The sequence below is a fragment of the Panthera leo genome, chromosome A2, assembly GCF_018350215.1.
Source record: "Panthera leo isolate Ple1 chromosome A2, P.leo_Ple1_pat1.1, whole genome shotgun sequence".
Taxonomy (NCBI): Eukaryota; Metazoa; Chordata; class Mammalia; order Carnivora; family Felidae; genus Panthera; species Panthera leo.
This window is the reverse complement of record NC_056680.1, coordinates 13,625,651-13,647,366: the sequence shown is the minus strand read 5'-3', so window position 1 is coordinate 13,647,366 and position 21,716 is coordinate 13,625,651. Positions and strand designations below refer to the sequence as shown.

Sequence of the window (21,716 nt, the reverse complement as noted above, 5' to 3'; positions counted from 1 at the left end):
GTGGCCATCAGTGCAGCCCTAACACCCCCAACCTCCCTCCTCCCTGTTCTCAGCACTTGGCACTTGTACCCAGAGCTGGTTCCCACCTGGAGGTTTGAATAGACTTTGTGGGAGGCAGGGAGCCTGGGTTCCTGCATCCACCCAAATCTGATCGAGCAGCTGGTTTGCACAGGGCTACTGCTCAGGTGCTGTATGTTCAGAAGTGACCGAGATGGGCCTCTAGTGTCATGAGCTGACATTCTGGAGGCAGGAGGCATATAATAGTGAACAAGACAGCACAGCAATGGGCACAAAGAACTTGACAGCTGCCAGCAGCAGGAAGGAAATAAAATGGGATGATGTGATGCTGTGGGGTGGTGTAAAAGGGTGCTGATTGACAGAGGTGCTTCGAGGAGATGCCAGGGCTGAGGTCTCTGGGTGAGGGATCCTGTGTAGGGAGGGGTGGGGGTTCCAGGCATGCTGCCTTCAAGCCTTGAGACACAAGAGACTGGGGAGGGTGTTGGGGCATGGAGGACAGCTGCCAAGGCTCTGTCCTGGGGAAGGGTGTGTGGGGAGAGGACATGCAGGAGGCCTGCCGCAAATACTCCATGACTGTTCTAGAGCTGTGCTGGGGGCTGCTCGCCTGCTGCTAAGGGGGCGGCTGTGTGGATGTCAGCTCGGGCACTGGTGGCAGGAGGAGCCTTAATTTAGCCTCTGTTCCCCTCCCACAGCCAGGCCCCAGGAAGTAAGCTTGTCTCCCCTTTCTGGGGGTGCCCACCTAGCCCTAAGCAGGACAGCTTCTTGCCAGCTCTGTCTGCTTTTCAGACCAGCCGTCTTCAGAAATAGCTGGTGCTGCCCCTCTTGGCTATGGGCCAGGCCCCTCTAAGTCCTTTGTCCAGGCTCCTGTCATCTTCTTGACAACCTTGGCTGGAAGGCTAGCCGATTGTTCCCACTATGCCTTTGAGGGCGGTTGGCACCCAGAGGGTCATCGGCCACCTGCCCAAGATCACTCGGATTGTCCTCTGGCCCAGGCTGCCTCTTGAGTTGGGAGGGAGTTTGAGCCACTGGGATGCAACTATGAAAGGGGATCCCACCACGGCCTCCAGTTCTAGTTAAATGCCAGCGCTCTGGACTCCTGCAAGCACGGGTGACATGAATGGCCATGCAAATTCCTGAGGCTGTCACTGTGACTGTACTGTGCCCCCTGCCCTGAGAAAGCCTAAAGATGGTGATAACCAACACCTGTGGCTCACCGGCCACACGCCAGCGCTGGCCCAAGCTGCACACGTTACTTTATCTCACCCCCATCTGTCAGGCCTGTGGCGGGGAGTGGTTCCCACTTGTCAGGTGAGGAAATGGGAAGAGACTCTGGGAGGTCAAGTCACCGGAAGGAATTTCCCAACTGGGATGGGGCTGAGAACCAGCTTGGGATGGCTCCAAGCTCTGCCCCCTCTGAAGGGAGGTGGCCTGGCAGGCCGGGCCAGGTGGATCGGCCGGCCTGTTGGTGTCCAGAGCACCGCTTCCTGTCTCCTGCCCTCTGGCTGTAGGGGTTCAGTTTACTTGTGTATTTCAAAGTACGCTCTTGATAGTTGTGGGTGGGGTGAATCCTTCCTAGAAGGCTCTTGTCTCATAGGCGCTGTGACAGGATGTGTGGATGACCCAGGGTGTGGGGGCAAGGGATAGAAGTTTCTGCGGGTGGCCAGTGAGATTGTGGGGAGGGGCCGGGCCCCGCCTCGGCCACTGTGACCCTTGACTAGGCTTCTGGCTTGCACGCTGTTCCTGCCACCACCACCACGGTGACTGTGGTGATTGTGTGTAAACAGCAGGCTGCTTGGCAGAAACCCACCCTCTGTTGACTCATCGCAAGGCCAGAGTTCATCACCCTTGAAGTAGTTTTGACATCATAGCCAGATTGTGACATCTCTGAGTGTCTTTGACAATAACACTGCTTCCCCTGTTCCGAGTAACTGGTTCTGGAGCAGACACTGGTTTCAGGAAGTCTCCTTCTCATGTGGCAGCAGCCCTGCCTGATGCAGCCTGGCCAGGCCCAGGCTGCCAATCCATGCCCGTGGGGTTTGGCCTCCTTTGAGTCCTTCATTTTTAGGGCCTTGCTCCCCTTCCCCTGTCTTTATGAGTTTCTCTTGGGTCTGTGACGAGCACAACTTGGAGTTGTCTGAGATCTTACCTCCGGTGATATGTGGCCGCTCCACAGTCAACCAAGTGCCCAAAGGGATGCTTTTGAGAACAGTCCCCCCAAGTGACCTCTGACCTGTAGGTGCAGTGAGTGACAGACAACTATAGTACATAGTTGTTTTGTCACTTTACTTTTTAACAAAAAAGCTGGTGTCCAAATTAACCATCCAGCGAGAGACCTCCTGTCCCCACACCAAGTGGCTGCATTGGAGTCTGATGCTAATTATATTCTCTGGTCTAGGTCCCTCCCTGGCCATTGTGATGCAGCTCTTTCTTGGCTGAGTCACCAGGTCAGGGCATGTTGGTGACTCCCTGCAGCCCTTCTGGAGGGGAGGGGGCCTCTCATGTTTGTCAAGTTCATGGGGTCATGGAACTCCTATTTAAAAGTAACACGTGCTGAGGGATGCCTGGATGGCTCAGTTGGTTGAGCGGCCGACTTCGACGCAGGTCATGATCTCGAGGTTTGTGAGTTCAAGCCCCATACTGAGCTCGCTGCTGTCAGTGCAGAGCCCGCTTTGGATCCTCTGACCCCTTCTCTCTCTCGGCCTCCCTTTCTCCCCTGCTCACACATGTGCCCTCTCTTTGTCTCTCTTTCAAAAATAAATACAACATAAAAAAAAAAAGTAACACAAGTTGAAAAGTTCACTATAAAAGGAGCATAGCTCAGCATAGAAAGCTTGCAAAATAGCTGAACGGAGCGACTTCCTGTTCCCATGGGCCAAGGCCATCTCTGTTGTTGACACCTTGGTGCCTTCCTCTGTCTTGTGTCTGGGCACCTCATCATCATAGTGATGTCCTCTTAAGATATTAGATCTTGTTTCTTCCCGACACTATATTAGCTGTGTTATTCAACGTGGCTGTAGGCTTTACTTTTTAGTGACTGCGTCTCCCTTGCTGTGTGCCCCCTAACGGATCAGTATTCCTCGGGTACCATGTTTGGGGCACCACACCGACCCTGGGGATTCCTGTGTGCTGGGAGCCCTGTCTGCTGTCCCCTGCTGAGGGCTGTGCAGAAGCGCTGAAGTGCAGTGAGGGGCACCCCCGGTGCGCCTGCACGGCAGAGTGGAGCCCGAGGCTGCGTGTGGCCGAGTGGTACAACTTCTGCATGTTGAAATCGAGGCTCGGGAGAGATGTGGTCTGGGCTGTGGGAGTGGATGGTCAGGGACGGCAGGGCTAGAGGCGAGAGGCCGGGGATGGAATGGGGGTTCTAAGGGCCTGAGCTGGGGTGGCACAGGGGAATGGGCAACAGGACAGTGTTTCTGGGCCGGAGGAAGGATAAGGGTGGCTGATCCGAGGGCTGCTGCAGGTCTGTGGTGGGTGCCTATCATTGTCATTAACGTCGAGGGCTCAGGTGGTAGATGTATATATGCTGCCCTGTTGGTGTTGGCTGCAGAGTCTACATCTTTCTGGGTTGCTTTTAAAGAGAGAACGAGGAGCTATTGTGCTTTGTTTGTTTTTTTAATGTTTATTTATTAGAGAGAGAGAGAGAGAGAGAGAGAGAGAGAGAGAATGAGCAGGGGAGGGTCAGAGAGAGAGGGAGACAGAGGATTCAAAGTGGAGTCTGCACTGACAGCAGAGAGCCCAATGCAGGGCTTGAACTCACCAACTGTGAGATTGTGACCTGAGCTGAAGTTGGATGCTTAACCGATTGAGCCACGCAGGTGCCCCCGGGTTGCCGCTTTTGTACCCAGATGTGGATGTCACGTGATTTTTTTTTAAATGTCCTGAGTGTGATTGGAAGGTGTGGAAGGTGTTTTGAACTGATGTGGCAGCTCTGGAAGCCAGCAGCCTTTGTTTTTTGGTTTTGGTTTTTTTTTTTTTGGTCCCAGTTCTTGGATTATGTTCTTTGCTCAGGGGTAGCTGCATGCCAGGTTTCCCTTATTGTGCTGGTGTTGACCAGTTTCTGGAGAGTGGGTGCTCTGGATACTGGGGGAGCCAAGGCTGGATGGAGGACAGGTGATGCTGTCTAAAGCATAGAGAAAGTTGGCTCAGGGGCCTTGTGCCCACTTATCACTTCCCAGCATTCTCAAATGTGCTGTGGAACAGGTAGCCTTGGATTACCCCGTCTTTGAGGAGTTAATGAACTGCCTCTGACTGGGGCTGTGGTTAATCTACTGCGCCTTTGGGTTGTTTCGAGTGTTCTCACTGTTCCTCAGACGGGGAAAATGAGGCTCGACTCGGGGACACCTTCCTTGAATGTGTGCCCTTCCAGCTAACTCTGCTCCTACCTCGGGCTGTCAGTGGGTGTCAGCGCCTCACTGTTTGCCTTGCTGTCCCCGTGTCCATCTTAGACACGTAGGGAAGGTGTCTTAATAAGAAGGTGCCTCCCTCCAAGGATGCTGAGGAGCGGGACTTGGGGTCAGATGGACTGGCTCTAGCTAGTTCCTGTTAACAGCCTGGGAATCCAGGCTTCCTCTTGAGCCTCAGTTTCCCTGGGTTGAAGCGTCACCTGAGATAGTAGTGAGCAGCTGGGTCAGATGGTCCTGTCATTCCATTGTGTCCAGTCCATTCCTCCCCCCTGTGTATATGCATGTGTCAGTGTACCACAAATGACCTGAGAATGTGAGGCCTTTAAGAATTTAAAGTATCCACTCGTTTGTCTCTATCGTTAAGGGTTTCTTTTTTAAATAAGGAAATGACTTTCCCCAGATTTTTTAGCAGTTTTCCTGCCACGGAGCCGACCCCACTGTGTTGAGGGAGCTGGGCCCCTCTGCGTGTCCCTCTTCTCCATCCCGCCTTGGGCAGCCTCAGCAGGTGGTGATGGCGGAGCGGGCAGTGGGCAGGGGCCGCACAGCAGAGGAGAGGCATGAGGTGCTGGCTGAGCTTCTGGGGAGACTTCCGACCAGGCCCAAGGGTGCCTGCTGAGCCCACCAGGCTGGCGGCCTCTGCCAACGGAGTGTGAGGAGCCGGGCCCAGAGCTCTGGGTGCGGTGGCCCCATCTTCGCCTTCAGGTTGCATGCCGGCTCATGGCTGTTGGGGAGTGACGTGAGGGCAGTCTCAAGGGGCCAAGCCCCCTCTCCCCAGGAGAATGCTGTTCCCCAGGGATGGGAGGTACGGGCCCTGTTTCCTCCATCATCCAGTCTGGGCAAGTGGAGCCCCAGTGTGTAAAGGCCGAATAACAAGGGGCTTCCCCTTACTTTTCCCTGTGCCCCTTGACCTCTTTCTGATGGGGGGACCGGCCCACCACAACCCTCACTTGGACAGGTGCATGTGGCTTTGATGTTCTTTTTATCAGACTGACTTGGGATCTGCGGGTGGGCCGAGGCAGGCCAGGTGCCATTCTGGGCTCGGGGGCTTCGTGGTGGGCAGGCTAGCCAGGCATGCCCCAAGGCCCTCACATCTCTATGGGGGACGCCCACTGAGAGCATGGTGGTGGTGCCCATGGGCGATGACTACTGGGAGGGAGAAACACAGCGGGCTGTGGGCAGGAGGTGCCGTGGGAGTGGAGCAGTTGGAACCATACGGGAAGAGGCTGAGATTGCTGAAGTCTGCGTGAGATCCAAGAGGTTGGCCACAGGAGGGAGGCTGGGGTGACGGGGCAGCCGGAGGGTGTGGGGGTAAGGGATGCCCCGGCAGGAAGTTGGGGTTAATTTCATCATCTAGCCGACTAAGCAGTTGTGACTGCAGTGGCCTGTGTGGGTGTAGACGAGCTCCAGCCCCTGTCTAGGGTCAGTGTGGGGGGACTGACTCCACGCTGATTTCACGCCACTCCGTAGACAAGCGTTTTCTCTGGGGGATTCCATCCTGTGACAGGCCATGGTCAAGGGAGACCTTGGGAGTGCTCCAACCAATCAGCGAGAGTCTTTATCTGGGACCTCTTGGAGCCTTTTAAAAAGAAATTGTGGTGAGGGGTACCTGGGTGGTTCAGTCAGTTGAGCATCTGATCTTGGCTCAGGTCATCATCTCGTGATTCGTGAGTTCAAGCCCCACATCGGGCTCACTGCTGTCAGTGCAGAGCCAGCTTGGGATCTTCTGTCCCCTTCTCTCTGCCCCTCCCCTGCTTGTGCTGTCTCAAAAATAAGTAAACGTTTTTTAAAAGTTGTGGTGAGATCTCAGCACGTAACATAAAATTACCATCTTTACCATTTTTTCCCCTTTTTAACCATTTTTTGAGTGTACAGATTAGTGATATCAAGTGTGTGTGCAGCCATCATCACCATCCAGCTCCAGAACTTTTCCATCTTCCCCAATTGAAACTCTGTCCCCAGTAAAAACTAATTCCCCTCCCTTAGCCCCTGGCACCCACCATTCTAGTTTCTGTCTCTATGGATTTGATAACTTTTGTGATCTCATGTAAGTGAGATCATATGGCATTTGTCCTTTTAGATTTTTTTTAAAGTTTGTTTGTTTATGTAAGTAAGTAATCTTTGCACCCAACATGGGGCTTGAACTCATGACCCCAAGATCAAGAGTTGCATGCTCTTGCAACTGAGCCACCTGGACGCCCTGGTATTTGTCCTTTTATGACTCATTTCTTTCATGGTGTTCAAGGTTCATTCATGTTGTAGCCTGTGCCAGTTTCCTTCCCTTTTAAGGCTGAATAATATTCCATCGTATGGATATACCACATTTTGTTTATCCAGTTGTCTGTTGATGGATACTGGGTTGTTTATACCTCTAGGCTGCTGTGAATAGTGCTGCTGTGAACATTGGTGTACAAACATCTGTTTGAGACTCTGCTTCCCCCCCCCCCCCCTTTTTCCTCCCAGTTTTATTGAGATATAATTGACATCTGGCGCTGTATACGATTAAGGTGTACAGAATAGTAACATGACTGACCCATATCGTGAGATGATGACCACAGCAAATTGAGTTCACATTTCTCATCTCATATGGATAAAAAAAAAAAAAAGAGTTGTTTCTTATGGTAAGAAATCTTAAGATCTACTCTCCTAGCAACTTCTCTGTATATCATAACAGCACTGTTAGCTGTAGTCCCCATGTCATAGATTACATCTCTAGTGCTTATTTATTTTATAACTGGAAGTTTGCACCTTTTGACCCCCCCACTTCCTCCAGTTTTTCTCCCCCCACTCCCTGCCTCTGGTGACCCCAAGTCTGATCTCTTTTTGTGGGTTTGTCTTTTTTCTTTTCTTTTTTAGGATCCCACATATAAATGAGATCTTCCAGTATTTGTCTTTCTCTGATTTATTTCACTTGAGTTCCTGTTTTTAGTTCTTCTGAGTATATATCCAGAAGTTGAGTTGCTGGATCATATGGTAATTCTATGTTTAACTTTTTGAAAAACCGCCAAGCTGTTTTCCACAGCGACTGCACTATTTCACATCCCCGCTAGCAGTGTATAAGAGTTCCAATTTCTTCAGCCAACAGTCCTCACCAACACTTGGTATTTTCTGGATTGTGTGTGTGTGTGTGTTTGTTTGTTTTGATAGCAGCTATACTGATGGGTCTCCAACGAGAGTTTGGGTCTATGGGGCTTCTGACACCTGCCGGACCACTGATGGGCTCAGGAGTCCCCTTATCGCAGGTGACAGAGAACCTGACCCCAGGGAATTGGGTCATGTTGGCTCTCACACTTGAGGTGGGCTTGGGCTAGCTTCGGGTCCTGCCTGAGGATCTCGATCAGGGTCACCTGGGTATAGATGGCAACGAGGCCAAGGAAACTGTCACCACCTCCCAGCCCTCCCAGTGGCACGACTTCTGTGTTCATGTCCCCAAACCAAACAGAGGCCCTGAGGGACATTGGCAAGGTTGGGCTCCACCCTGTGGCACCTGAGCCTGCTGGGCCCTTCCCTGGCCATGAGCTCAGATGGGGCAGAATCTCTCCTTTGGTGAATTTAGTTCTTTCAGTTCCACATTGAATCAAAAAGTGACTTGTGGAAAATGGGCTTTCTTCCAGGTAGGAAATGGCCTGGAGGCCCCTCGGGTTGGGTGTTCCCTGCCCTCTGGGGGGTGGTGGACAGGTAGGGGACTATGCTGCTGCCTTTGCTCCTGCCTTTGGCTTGGCCTCAGGGCTGGGGCCTGTGCCAGTAGTGCTTAAGGAGGAGCGCTGTTTTCTCTGACCCTGTGGGCAGATGCAGTCCACTTGCCTCAGGGCTTCCAACTGTGGAGGCGGGACTCCCTGCCCCTGTCCTGCTGGCGCCTCCCCTTCTGCTTATGGGATGTGCACATGGGCCTAGGGCCCCACACTTGCTTTCAGGCCCCACAGTTAAGCATAGGCTGATCAGAGGTGGGGCGAGGGGCCGGGCTGAGACAGCCACCCTTCATGCTGCTCTTCCTTGTGGGGGGTGGTACCGCTGGGACCCAGAGAGCTTAGACTAGCCTCGCCTCCTGCCATTGGCCTGAGGATAAGTGGGTTGGAAGGTTCCTCCCCCCCCACTTTTTTTCCTGGACAGTGACTTTTTGGAGGAAAATCAGCTTCCTGATATGGACCTTGTGGTTCTCCCCGCGTCTGGAGGGGATGATTTAAGGGACCTAGAGCAACACTTACAGCAAGGAGAATGCCCACTGAATGAAGTCAGGACAGCTCAGTGTGCAGTAGCTGGGGGTGGGGCATTAGCTTAGCATGGCCTTCCCCTTGACAGTGGGCACCTCCTGCCTATAACCTCCCCGCTACATTGTTCTCCAGGTCCTGAAAGGGATCACATGCCTTGTCCCCATCCTGGCTGCTCTGTTTTCTGTACCATTAGTGGTAGAGCTTTCCCTATACCATTAGTGACAGTGGGCCTCTTGTCCTCAAGGAAGCTGAGGTCTGCTGTGCCCAGTGTTGCTGTTGTAGCTGCTAGCTTCCAAAACCAAGGCCTCTGGCATATTTGCTGCCATATGAGGTGAACAGAATTGGATAAGGATGCCAACGAAGTAGACTGTTACGGCATTTTTTTAAAAGTTTATTTGAGAGAGAGAAAGAGAGAGGGCACATGTGTGCAAGTGGGGAGGGGCAAAGAGAGAGGGACAGAGAGAAAATTCCAAGCAGGCGCCACGCCGTCAGCACAGAGCCCGACACAGGGCTCGCTCTCACGAACTGTGAGATCATGACTTGAGTGAGCCGCAATCAAGAGTTGGACGCTTAACCAACTGAGCCTCCTAGGGGCCCCTATGGCATGTTCTTCTTTCAGTACTATCCTTAGAGTCTGAAAGAAGTTAGTAAGCCATGACCCAAGGGGCAAATGCAACCTGCCAGCTGTGTTTCTAAAGTTTTTTTTGGAACAGAGCATCATTTAAGGCTGCTTTTGCCGTATGATAGCAGTTGAGTCTTTGTGATGGAGATTGTCTAGTTCTCAAAACCTAAGAGATTGATTCTCTGGCCCTTTGCAGACAAAGCTTGAGAGCTGCTGGTCTGAAGTGTTGGCACGGGCGTGTGACGTGAGGACTATGTGTGCTCGTAGAATGTGCTGACCGGGCTCGCACCTTGGACCCCTGTGTTGTGGCATGCCGCCCCTGTGGGCTGTGGCTTCCTGTCACGTCTCAGGGCTGGACTGAGATCTTGGAGTGTCCTTTTGGTCTGGCCCCTTCATTTCACTGAAGAGACACCTGGACGATGGTGACTGACCTGAGGATACACGGTCAGCATAGATTAAATTGAACCTCAAACCTGAGGGTGTCTGCCCTAGGACTGTCTGCACCCTCCCTCCCACCCCAGTTTCATGCAGACTTGGAATGCTTCCCATTCCACGTGCAAATCCCTGGGTTGCCCAGGAGCTTTTCTCGGGCACAGCTCCAGACTGGCACAGCCTCTGGTGGGCCTGTCCTTTTTACTTGTGACCTGCTGGTGAACTCTGGAAACACGATTCATGCGCAGCCTGGGCAGGAAGGGCCAAGCACGGGTGTTCCTGGCAGAGGTGGGAGGGCGGGCATCTGCCTCCCGTTGGAGTCTGGCTGTGGCTGCAGCATCCCTCTCCCCTCCCTCTGTGTCCTCAGCCTTAGGTCCCTGGGGATACAGTGGGACTAGTGTCATCTTCCAGGGGAGGATTGTACTCAGGGGTTGGTTGTTCATTGGGGTGTCTTTCGAACGTGTGCTTCGTGGCATGAGGAACAACTAGATGACAGGAGACAGTGAGCAGCAGTCATCTCCTGTCCTCTAGGAGTGAGCTTTCCACAGGCGGGGGGGGGGGGGGGGGGGGCGGCTGCTCAGTGAATCTTCCAGAGCTTTCTCAGCTCAGAATGAGTATCATCTATAGATGGATTCTGAATTAGGTGCCAGCAGCCCTAACGACCTGGAGAAGGGGGGTGCCCAGGTGGCTCAGTCGGTTGAGCATCCGACTCCGGCTCAGGTCAGGATCTCATGGTTTGTGAGTTCGAGCCCCATGCCAGGCTCTGTACTGACAGCTCGGAGTCTGGAGCCTGCTTCGGATTCTGTGTCTCCCTCTCTCTCTGCCCCTCCCCCACTCATTCTCTCTCTCTCTCTCTCTCTCTCTCTCTCTCTCTCTCTCTCTCTCAAAAATAAACATTAAAAAAAAAACAAAACGACTTGGAGAAGGGCAGTCAGGCCTCTCTGCCAAGGGCCTGAGGTATCTGGGTTCTTGGCTTCTATCAGTAGAAATGGCATGATCTTGCTCTTATCTTTCAGTGTCGTCTCTCCTTTTTCAGAATCGGTGGGACTGTTGAACTGCTGCAGGGCTGGGCAGAGGTGCTGTGCGGTGGGGAGACCCGAGGGCAGGATCGTGTGGGGAACATCCCAGTGTGGAGAGACTGCAGGGAGATATGTGAGGCAGAGGCAGGTCACAGCTAGAAGAGTGTGTTCCTTCCTCCCCTGGTCACACTATTTTTGGTGTTGGACACTCACAGATGTCTGCTTGTTCCAGCGAGATGTGCTCAGCTCTCAGTGCATCTGGCAAGTGGGATGAGGACAGCCAGCACTGGTCGCCTGTGTTCAGCGTGTCTCCAGCTTGCTCTGGCGTCGGGACGAGGCCTGGCTGGCTCCCTTACCTGTGCACAGGGTCCTGCTGGTGGGGAGCCTTGTGCACAGAGCCACATGACCCAGTGATCTGTGCCAGTTCCTCCTGACAGGAAGTGGAGCTGTGTTAAGGATTCTTAGACGGGTTTTGGCCTAGAGTGTAGGATTGATGCTGTGTGGCCCCCGGTCCTTCCTGCCTTTGGCTCTGCTGGCTAGTATCTCTGTGGGTCCTGTCTCTGAGCAGATGAGGTTAAGACCTTCTCCTTCCCCCCACCGCCCCTGCTCCCCCACCACCATGAACCTGGGCTGTGAGAATGTGGCCAGTGAATGGGTTTCACTGGTGCCCAAGTATGCAGGGCAAGGCTCCCAGGCTGTCAGCAGAAGTTGGGCTGATGCTGGACCGCTTTCTCCTCAGGGATGGAGGGCAACTCACCGGGGTCTGTGCCCCACCCGGAACAGTGGCTCTAATCGCGCTTTGTTCTGGGATCTTCACGTGGCTCCTGTGACCTGCCTCTCCTCTTTCTTGTCTTGGTCTCTTGTGTAAATTCATTGAGTCCAGATGCTTTCGGGTGACAGGAATTGATTGCCAAGTGTGGGATCTGCTAGGCACAGCTCAGCTTCGGTGAGTGGCTGGTCTGAATAGATGTGGTACCACCTCTGTGTTCTCTTCTTGGGGCTCTTGGTGCTATTCCTGGGGCTCAGCTATTTAAGAGCAAGCACACCACGTGTTGCAGGTGTGGGCGTCCCTCTGCTGTTGTGAAGCTCAGGGCGGACGAGCTTGGGGGTGTTGCAGGGAGGTCACTGGAGGATGCGGGATGCAAGGCCCAGGCCTGGGGCGGTGGAACAGGATACCTCATATTGGCCCAATTGGGGCTGAATCAGGCTGCAGACCCAGGATGTTGCCCCTGCCTGGCGTTCATGTGCGTGCCCCGTGGGCCTGGATACAGGTTCTGGCTATCTGAGCTGCTGTCCCTTGAACAGCCGATGGCCAGGGTGGGGGACAGCTTGTATTGCTTCCAAACCTTCACTGATATTGATATGGTTGGGTGGCTGCCAAGTTCAGAGCAGGACACAGGGCTGGGAGGAGCAGGGGAGAAGGGGCTGGCTGTCCATGCCATAGCCCCAGCCATCCAGGAGAATAATTAAGGCCTGAGGTGTCTTGGAAAGTCAGGAGTTTGCCACTCCATTGGAACTCTGGGTGGAGGGTCTCCTGGGTTACAGGCATCATAGACTCCTGGCCAACCGACTCCTTGGCTGCTCAAGGCTACAGGGTCTGTGTGAGTCCCCAGGACCTATTGACAAGTTGGTGGCAGGACTCAGTGGTGACTGTGGAAGGCTTCCCACAGTGGATGGTTTCTGGAGTCAGTAGCGTTTCTCAGAAGAACCCCGCAGGGTGTGTTAGAGAGGGGAGTGGGGACACAGCTCACACGCACTCAAGGCTGGGCCTTAGCCAGGATGCAGCCTGGAAAGCTTTGTTTGTTTAAAGTTGGGGCTAGTGTTTCTCGTTACTTTTTAACCTATCGATTCACCCTGTGGGTGGTGCTGAGCTCACCTTAAGCTTGACAGGTGGCGTCAGGAGGCCCAGAATCCGAGCTCTGCAAGTTGGCCAGTTCTGGGGAGATGAGCATTGCTGTTCTGAAAGCCAGGTTCCAGGCTTGAGGGTTCTGGAGCCTCTAGCTGCTTCCCCTTTCCCTGCCCCAGCCACAGATGAGCACAGCAGAAATCAGATGTGCATAGCAGTTTTACATCGGAGTCCAGGAGGAATCCTGAAGTCTATGGAAAATTTAGGGGAAATTTAGAAAAGTGAGCCTCATGTCATCATTTCCACTCAGGATGTATGCTGAGATTTTGGTAACCCAAAGAGTCAGAAGATTGTGTTTAAAAAAACAGAACACGAGTGGCAACAGTCAGCCCATACAGGCAGGTTGTTTAACAGAGCAGCCAGCCTCCTGTCCTGTGCCCACTTATGGGGCCAGCCTTCCTCAGCCCCTGTGCCAGCCTGCCCTGTCTGCACAGGGGATGAGCACCCATCATGCAGGGCCTGAAATAAAGCAGTCTGTGCATACCTTCCACGAGCTGTGGCCACCTGGCAAGTCCTCCCCAGACTCTCCAGGCCAGGTGAAGCCTGGGCAGTGGGGAGTGAGTGAGTGGGATGTCTACATGTGGGGTCCCAGTCAGATCTAGGCATCTGATGGCCCAGAATGTGTGTCCTTAACTTTGGCCAGACTGCAGCCAGGTCCCAGGTATAACAGCAAGGTAAGCAAACAGTCCTCCAGTGCTTGACCCTGTGCTGGGCATTGATGGTTCCAAGTGAAGAGGGATAGTCCCATGGGCTTTAATCCTACCTATCAGCCAGGAGAGGTCCCTGGAGAAGGGATATTTGGCAGGACCTGAAGGAAAAGTGGCATTCCTGGGCCCCAGGCGGGTGGTGGGGAAGAGCCTATACCCTGGGGAGTCATGGGAGGATGTGCTGAGGGAGCGGCCTGGACCTCTTCCTTGAGCATCACGGTCAGGGTGACGGGTCAGAGAGGATGGGGAGGGTGGCCAGGGCATGCTGCGCCACAGGGCACCACACACTTCTGGGCTTCAGGGCACAGTGCCCTGTGCCCACACCTGGAATGCTTTACCTCCATGTCTTCCCGACCCTACACCCTGCCCCTTCCTTTGTCATCTCGGGTCAGAGGGGCCCCGCTCCGTGTGCCCTCCAGCACTCAGCATGTCCCTAGAGGTCTGCCTGCTTCTGTCCCAGCCGTAGCTGGGCTGCTGTAGCACACAGGAGCATAGTGAACCGTTATCAGATGAACGTGTGGTGGGACCATGTCAAGAGGGACGCGGGTCCTGTGCGGTCTCCTGGTCTAACTCTAGCCTTGTGCAGTCTGCTCTGTTGCTCCAAGGGCGGGTGTCTTGCACTGGGTCTGGATACTGGCAGCTCGGCTCCCGTGGTAGATCCCTAGCCTGGTGGCTGTAACTCCTTGGCGGGGGGGGGGGGGGGGGGCTCTCCATGCTTATATATCTGATTTATTCGCTGTTTTCTGGCTCTGCGACTCCTTTTCCATAAAGAAAGCCCTTCCATGTCCTTCTTGCTTGCGTTGCCCCGGATCTTAGCCCAGGATGGTGGTGTTCCCTCACAGAGCGCACCATAAAGGCACCTCTGAAGCTGCCTGGAGCATCAGCATGGGCCCACAGCTGGACAGTCTGGTTGGACACAGTCTGGAATGGCTGGCTCATAGCACCTTCCCTGTGGTAGGCCTAGGCCTGTCGTGCTACCTTTTCCCTTTTTTATCAAATAAAACCAGGTATAAAGTGGCACTTTATTAAGTAGGTGATAGGAGTAGGGGCCAGGGAGTCCTACAGTGTGGCCTGACTCTGCCCAGGAGCTGGTGGCCAGTGGCAAGTTCTTGGCCTCGTGTGGTCACGGGGCAGTCAGTGCCTTCCCCTGCAGGGTGCTCCCCGCCCCTGCAGCCTGCTTGTGATGGGGGTGCCGTGGACAGCAGCCTCAGGGCCATTTGCTTGGGGTCCTGGCCTATCTGTTACCAGTGACCAGACTCATGCCCGGGCATTGGCAAACCTTGCCAGGCTGCCGAGTGCTTTCCCCAGGCAGGGGCTTTTGGATTCTGCATTTGTGGGCCTAAAACTTCTTCCCTAAGTTGGTTCAGAAGCAGAAAGATGAAGGTCATCCGTTTTCCTCACAGAACACTGACCGTGCTGCATGCCCCATGTCCTGGCACTCTGATTTAACAAGTGGCAAATGTCATCACTAAGGTTTGTCTTCCTTCAAAGATGGGGTTTTTGGGAGCTCCTATGTTTAGGCTACTGGAAGGTCCTCGGTGGGGACAATTTAACCTTTCAACTCTAAACATTTGCTCCTAATTTGGCTGGTCACAGATTTTCTGTGGTGGCGGGGGTGGTGGTCCTTGCTTGCAGGATTGACTAAAGCCAGCTCAGTCTGGCTTCTGGCTGCCTGTCTATGGCACTGTCATTGCAGCACACCTCGAGGTGGGTGCCTGCTGCTTGCTGGTCATTCTGCCTGGGTCAAAGGCTGTAGTCAGAGCACCTCTCCCTCCTCAGGGGCCTGTGCCCCTCGCCCCGCTCACCTGCGATCCCTCCATCTCCTCATGCCCGTGGCCCATATAGAAAGTGCTCTGTCAGCATAGATAGCTCTGTGGTCATGGCTCCCGGAAGCCTCTCTCTACCCACAGCCACGGGGCCTGTGCTCTGTTCTTGTGGCCCGTCACCCCCGGGTGGCTGTGCCTGTTCCCAGGGTCCCCTGCTGTCCCAGAGCCCTCATTCAGCTCCGGCTGGACTGAGAGTATGCGCTCTTAGTGGAGAATATTGAGCCACAGCGATAGGGGCCACTCCTGGGGCCTTCTTATCCCACAGAGCTCTGGGACATTTGGTGACCTAACACAGGGCTCCTTCTGCCAGTTATGAACCCCTTGTCTCGGCCAGCTGGGCAGCAGTGCGACTCGGTGCCACTGGGGGATGCTTACAGTGGCAGTGAGTGATTGCTGATCATGTGTCTCCCATGCCCAAACCACCCACACAGGGCACCTGGAACTCTGTTGTCCAGACCCCGGTGTGCTCTCCTCCTTGACTGCCGAGGGCCTTCCTTTGGAAGTCTTCTCTCCAGTATCAGGGCCCTCACTGCCTCCCCACTCTCTTACCCATCGAGAGGTACATTCCCAGAGCCCAGGACTCTCCCCAGGACAGAGTGTGTGTGGGAGGGCCGCACGCACCAGGCCTTTGCTGTGAGCCCGTGGATTCGATTGGACCTTCCTTTTCTGGATCAGTGGCTTCCGACTTTATTTTGCTTTTACATGCTGTGACCGCTCTTGGGCACCAGCCAGACCTGCAGGATTGTGCTCGTCATGCACATCCTGTTGAGGCTCGTGGGTCCCACCCCGTGACTCCTGTCCATCCTCGTCTGAACAAGTGGCCCCTGGCGTGAGCCACTGGCCCAGCCTGACCATACAAACCCAGGGGAGGGCCCAGCTCTGAGCTGCTGCCCCGCGGGTTGTGCTTATTCCATCCCCCACCCCCGGCCCCACCATGCCTTTCCCACTTCCTCTTACACACCAGATTATCTGATTCTTCCTAATTTTGTGGTGGTGCTGGGCAAAAATGATTATCTCACTCTCATTTTTGTCTTCCTGATGGTGTCTCGTGTTTTAGCTACTTGCAACTATCTTTTCGGTCTATGCTGTGTTCATTGCCGTTTCCCATTGGCTGGTCTTTTAACTGGGATTTCTCCAGTGTGGCTTGATCCTGGTTTTCTCTCTGGGTGCCAGCTGAGTGCTGTCTGCCAGTCCAGAGGGTGAGGATGGCGTCGTCACATGTTTGTTCCTTCTCCCAGGTGGGACCCACCGTGCTCCTCGTGGAACAAGATCATCTCTCCTGCTGTGACTTTTGGCCTCCGTTGGCGGCTGGAAGTTGTCCTGGCGGGTCCCCATAAGTGATGCTTACTCCAAGGTTCTGCTCTGGTGAATTAAATGTGTGAAGTTGGCACCCAGCCAGCCATTTGTCATTTTCTTGAGCATGACCATGGACCCAGCTGGCTGGTGCCTTTGAAGCACTCAGACTGTGTTCTCAGGCTATCTTCCAGGGTCTTGTGTTTACTTCAGCTTGTCTCAGTGACACATTAGTGAAAAAGCTAAAGCAACATCTGTGAATTGGAAAATACTAACAAATTCTGGATGGCCCCGATGATTCCCAAAGTCCGTTCATACACATGTCACATTCAGACTCACAGCTGGTGACTCTTGGAAGCAGGGATAGCCAGTGAGGGCCACTGTGTGCGGGGCCACATGAAGTGCTTCCTGTCCCTGGGGCAGAGCAAAGGGCTCGTCAAGAGGTAAGGGCACCTGTGCCATGCTGACCTCTGCAGGGACAAGGGTACACTGTCAGCACTGACACACAACTGCTTCCTTGAAGGAAGCCCATGGTTCCTCCTCTGTCCCTCTGTCCCTTCCTCCTGCAAGGGCACTTCCCATTTCTGCCTTTGTCAGGGGAGGTAGTCAAAGGAGGAAGGTACCAACAGGTCCTGCTTGGAGAACACCAGATTCGGTGTGCAGGATTTCAAAGTCATGACTGGAGGGTTGGTGGGGCAGCTGTTAAAGGAATACACGACAGACATCCACACGGTGAGTTCTCAGCATCATCTCAGGGGTTCACTCAAATGTTTAACATGCACCAGAGTCATTGTGGTATACCTACCACATACATGACAGATGTGGGAACGTGAGCATGGCCAGTAGTCCTGTTTTACTTAAATGACCACTTATTAATTGCTTGTTGTTACTTTGCTGAATATTGTTTGAAGTTGTTGATGCAGTTTTGGGAAAGGTTCTGTGTTTTTTTAAATTTGTTTTTATTTATTTATTTAAAAAATTTTTAATGTTTATTTTTGAGAGACAGGGGCAGAGCACGAGGTGGGGGACAGAGAGAGAGGGAGACACAGAATCTAAAGCAGGCTCCAGGCTCTGAGTTGTTAGTACAGAGCCCAATGTGGGGCTCAAACTCACCAACAGTGAGATCATGACCTGAGCCGAAGTTGGATGCTTAACCAACTGAGCCACCCAGGCGCCCCATGGTTTTATTTATTTATTTATTTATTTATTTATTTATTTATTTATTTATTTAAAAGGGGTGGTTTTAAAAAAAATTTTTATTTATTTATTTTTTTAACGTTTATTTATTTTTGAGACAGAGAGAGACAGAGCATGAACGGGGGAGGATCAGAGAGAGGGAGACACAGAATCTGAAACAGGCTCCAGGCTCTGAGCAGTCAGCACAGAGCCCGACGCGGGGCTCGAACTCACGGACCGCGAGATCATGACCTGAGCCGAAGTCGGCCGCTTAACCGACTGAGCCACCCAGGTGCCCCTATTTATTTACTTTTAACGTTTATATTTTTGAGTCAGCAAGTGGAGACGGGGCAGAGAGGGAGACACAGAATCCGAAGCAGGCTCCAGGCTCTAAGCTGTCGGCACAGAACCCGACATGGGGCTCCAACCCACCCACAAGCAGTGAGATTGTGACCTGAGCCAAAGTCAGACACTTAACCCACTGAGCCCCCAGGTGCCACTGTTTTTGTTTGTTTTTGTTTTTGTTTTGTTATTTTTGAGAGAGAGAGAGAGAGAGACAGAGCATGAGTGGAAGAGGAGCAGAGAGAGAGGAGACACAGAATCTGCAGCAGGCTCCAAGCTGTCAGCGTAGAGCCTGATGGTGGGACTTGAACCCACGAGACACGAGATCATGACCGGAGCTGCAGTCAGGTGCTCAACTGACTGAGCCACCCAGACGCCCCGGGTTCTGTGGTTCTGATGGCTGTCTGTGTTTGGGGGGAAGGGGCCCTCCCTCTGTCAGGGTCGGTCCCATTGGCCGTCCGTGGTAGCGCCTCCTGGTGCACCCAGAGCATCTGGGTGTCCTTTTGCTCAGCCCTCGTCCCCTCTGACCTGGCAGGAGAACCGATGCAGTGAGGTCACGTGGCCGTTGTTGTGTCTGCATTGCCTCTCAAGGCTGAGGGGGTAAACTTGCCAGGTTCTGACTGCAGCCCATGAAAGTCAAGAATGGGGTCATTCTCATTTCACAGATGAGAAAACTGATTAGCGCAGGCATGATGTCCATCACCACCTGAGGTTACCTGGCCGGTGAAGGGTGGTCTCCCTGACCCTAGTGGCCTTGCCCCCTTCCTTTTGTCAGGGTGGTTTTTTGTTTCTTGGCCTTTTTTTTTTTTTTTTTTTCCCTTCCGCAAAGAATGTTGCAATGCTTTAAACTTGGAAGTGGGAGCTGGAGGCCATGTGTGTGGCAGAGCTGGTTTGTGCTGTTTGATACCTTGTCTCAGCAGCCTCGTGAGTCAGATCACCAGCCCTGTGAGACCAAGCCAGAGAGGTTAAGTACCTTACTCAGGTCACACAGCTTTTAAATGGCAGATCCTGAAGCAGAAGTGAATCTTCTGATCTCAGCTTCTGGGCACTGAGACAGTTTCGCTTTCAATTCCCAGTAGCTGCCGGTGGCCTAGTGATCGTTCCTGCTCATGAGCCCTTGGTTCCCTGTCCCTGCTAGGACTGGTTGATCGATGTGGACGCGGGGCAGGTGCGCTGCTCAGATCTCGATCTCCTGTAAGGAAAGGATATGACGCCTTCAGGCACTGCCTCAGCTTTCAAGGGAGGTCGGGCCCTCTCCCTCCAGCCCTGGGTTGGGTTTGAGCGGCCAGGGGTGGTGTGGAAGAGGGAGCTCAGGACCCGGGGGGGCGGGGGGGGGTGGTGGCTAGTGCCTTTTACTTTGTCAGTTCCTGCCTCATCCGTGAGTTCCATCTTGAGTTCTTTGTCACCCAGGCCCCTGGCTGTGTGACATTTGCTCACCAGTACGGTGGGCAGCATGGTGCTGACCTCAGGCCCTGAGGGGGCTGTTAAAGGGCCTCCGGAGTTAACCAGACCTCTTGTCCGGGCCAGTTGCGGGTCCCTAGCCTAGAAGTCCGGAAAGGGTTTGGGCCGCGCAGTCTCACCGCTGATACACGCGTCTTGACCAGCAAGACGGTTCCGTTTTCCTTTCCTAAGTAGACCTTCTGGCCCTTCTCCAGTGGAGGCGGTGGCTCTGGAGTCCTGCCAGGTTCTGCTTTCGTGATGGCGCACATCATGAGCTGCTCCCAAAATTTAATTTCAGGCCTGAAATGAAACGATTACCGTGACCTTATTTTGACGAGTAGGAAGGCTTGATCTTTCCTTCTAGCTGTTTCTTGTCACGGATGTGACGTTTGCTCCCTCGGAACACTTGATATTACACCGCAGTGAGAGGCCACTCTGCTCCTCCAGCCACTGGGGCTTGCCTTGCTGTTCCTCCTACCCGAACTACCTTTCTAGTAAGTTGTTTCTTGCGTCTGACTTGCTCTTGTTTCTTTTTGAGTCCAGGAAATGCTCTGGCGTGGCTTGTAGCCAGGTCTGGGCTGGGCTGGCCTGACCCTGTGAACAACTGCGTGGTCACAGTGGCACTTTCCCTGGGCACCCCTTGGGGTGTGTGCTGCTGGTTCCTGAGCTCGGTGGTTGCTCAACCTCCGTTGTGCACGGAGATCGCAAAGTGCTCTGGGAGGCTCCCGCCTCATTCGGCATTTTGGCCAGCATCATCTCGGAGTCCACGCGTGAGCCCCTCCTGCAGGCTGAGAAGGTTTCTGGATAAGGCAGGGACCCACTGTGCCCCCAGGGGCTTACACGTAGCTCCCCTCGCCTCAGACACACCACATGTCACACGCTCACGACGATGAGCTGTCTTGGCTCGTTGATGTCACGTGTTTGGCTTGGGTGGTACCTGTAAGTGTCTGCGTGGGAACCCGGTGGGTCTGAGTTGAGTCCCTCTTCCCTTGTTCTGGGGCACCTCTGTGGCTGTCCTGCCTGCCCTCCCCATCGGGTCACCCAGGTAGGTTAGAGATGGAAAAATAGAATAGCCACGTTGATGTCATTCCATCCTCCTGAGTGGGGCATCTTGCTCCCATTTAATGATCTCTGTTTTCCACCCAAGATGAAGGCCCCATGCTGTGTGTTTAGGGGTGCCCAGCCCTCTCTGGCCAGCAGTCTCTGTCTTGGGAGGGACAAAGTGTCATTATGCTGCCTGGAGCCCAGGGCAGGCTCTGTGGAGCCGTGGTACAGAGAGGGTCTTCTCTGGAAGGTGCATGGCAGAGCTTCCCAGCACGGCCTGGTAGGCAGCTCTGGTGACAGTGGCCCCTTCTGGTCATTCCGGTCTCTCAGCCACCTCTCCCTGTCTCCTGCCTTTTCCCTTTTTAATTTCTCGGAGAAATCCCTGGGCTTGTAGAAATGCTTTGCCTTGATTGGTGTAAGCCCTCACTTTCCTTCTCGGTTATCCTAGTGGTCTGGTCTTGATGCAGTATATGAAGGCAGCCGTGCTTGCCTCTGCTTGTCCCTGTTGGTGTTAGAAACCACACTGGATCAGGGGCAGCAGCGCGGTGAGGTCACCACATGGCCTGGCCTGCTCTGGGAGGTGCTCAGAGCCACACTTTTCATTTTGGGGGCCAGAAGGGGGTCTTAGCAAGAGGAATCATGAGGTTGGGGGTGGGGCACATACTTGTCCCAGCCTTTCCTGGGGTCCTCTCAGCCTAGCCAGTTGGTCTTCACGGTCCTGTTTTCCAGAAGAGGAGACCAAGGCTCAAGGAAGCTTGCTCATTTGTCCAAGGCCACGAGGATAGGAGAGCAGGGGACTGGGTGTGTGGCCTGACCGCTCCACTCAGAGCCCTGCTCTCTGCTCCAAGCTGCCTTCCCCAGCTTCGGCTTCTGCCTGTTGTCACCTCCCTCCTTTGGTCATTGAAGGGTCTGGGGACACCTTGGGCAGAGAGGGCACGGAGGCACCTGTGTGCTTTAGGCCCAAATGGCCATGCAAAGTAGCACCTCATTTGGTCAAAATGCTCGGGGTTGGCAATCAGAAGCTGTCATGCTCCTTGCTGAATGATTGCTGAGTTTATAAGTAGGTCACTGAGTTTACAAGATACCTGGGCTCCCTCTGGTCAGGACTTGGTGGGACCCAGGGGTGAAGAGAATGATGTGCTTTCACACTGCAGAGTACCTGAGTTTGGGCAGGGCCTCTCACGGCCTGGTGTGCTAATGGAGGTTGAGCTGAGGGCAGTGCGTAGGTGCTCCCTGCCAAGGGCTGCAGGCAGGACAGGAGGGACAGCCACTCCAGGGAG

The 21,716-nt window shown here is 53.8% G+C and overlaps 1 protein-coding gene across 2 annotated transcripts in view; it reads left to right on the top strand.

The window, feature by feature from the left end:
• Window positions 1–21,716, top strand: part of ELL (elongation factor for RNA polymerase II) — a 75,169-nt gene that overhangs the window by 3,459 nt on the left and 49,994 nt on the right. The window contains exon 1 of one of the 2 annotated variants that reach the window (XM_042928924.1): window positions 14,026–17,166. The exons of the other annotated variant lie outside the window; for it this stretch is intronic. Within the exon in view, the coding sequence (XP_042784858.1) occupies window positions 17,110–17,166 (57 nt within the window). The 5' untranslated portion in view covers window positions 14,026–17,109. Of the gene's footprint in view, window positions 1–14,025; window positions 17,167–21,716 lie in introns of those variants that run through there. 2 annotated transcript variants of the gene reach the window in all.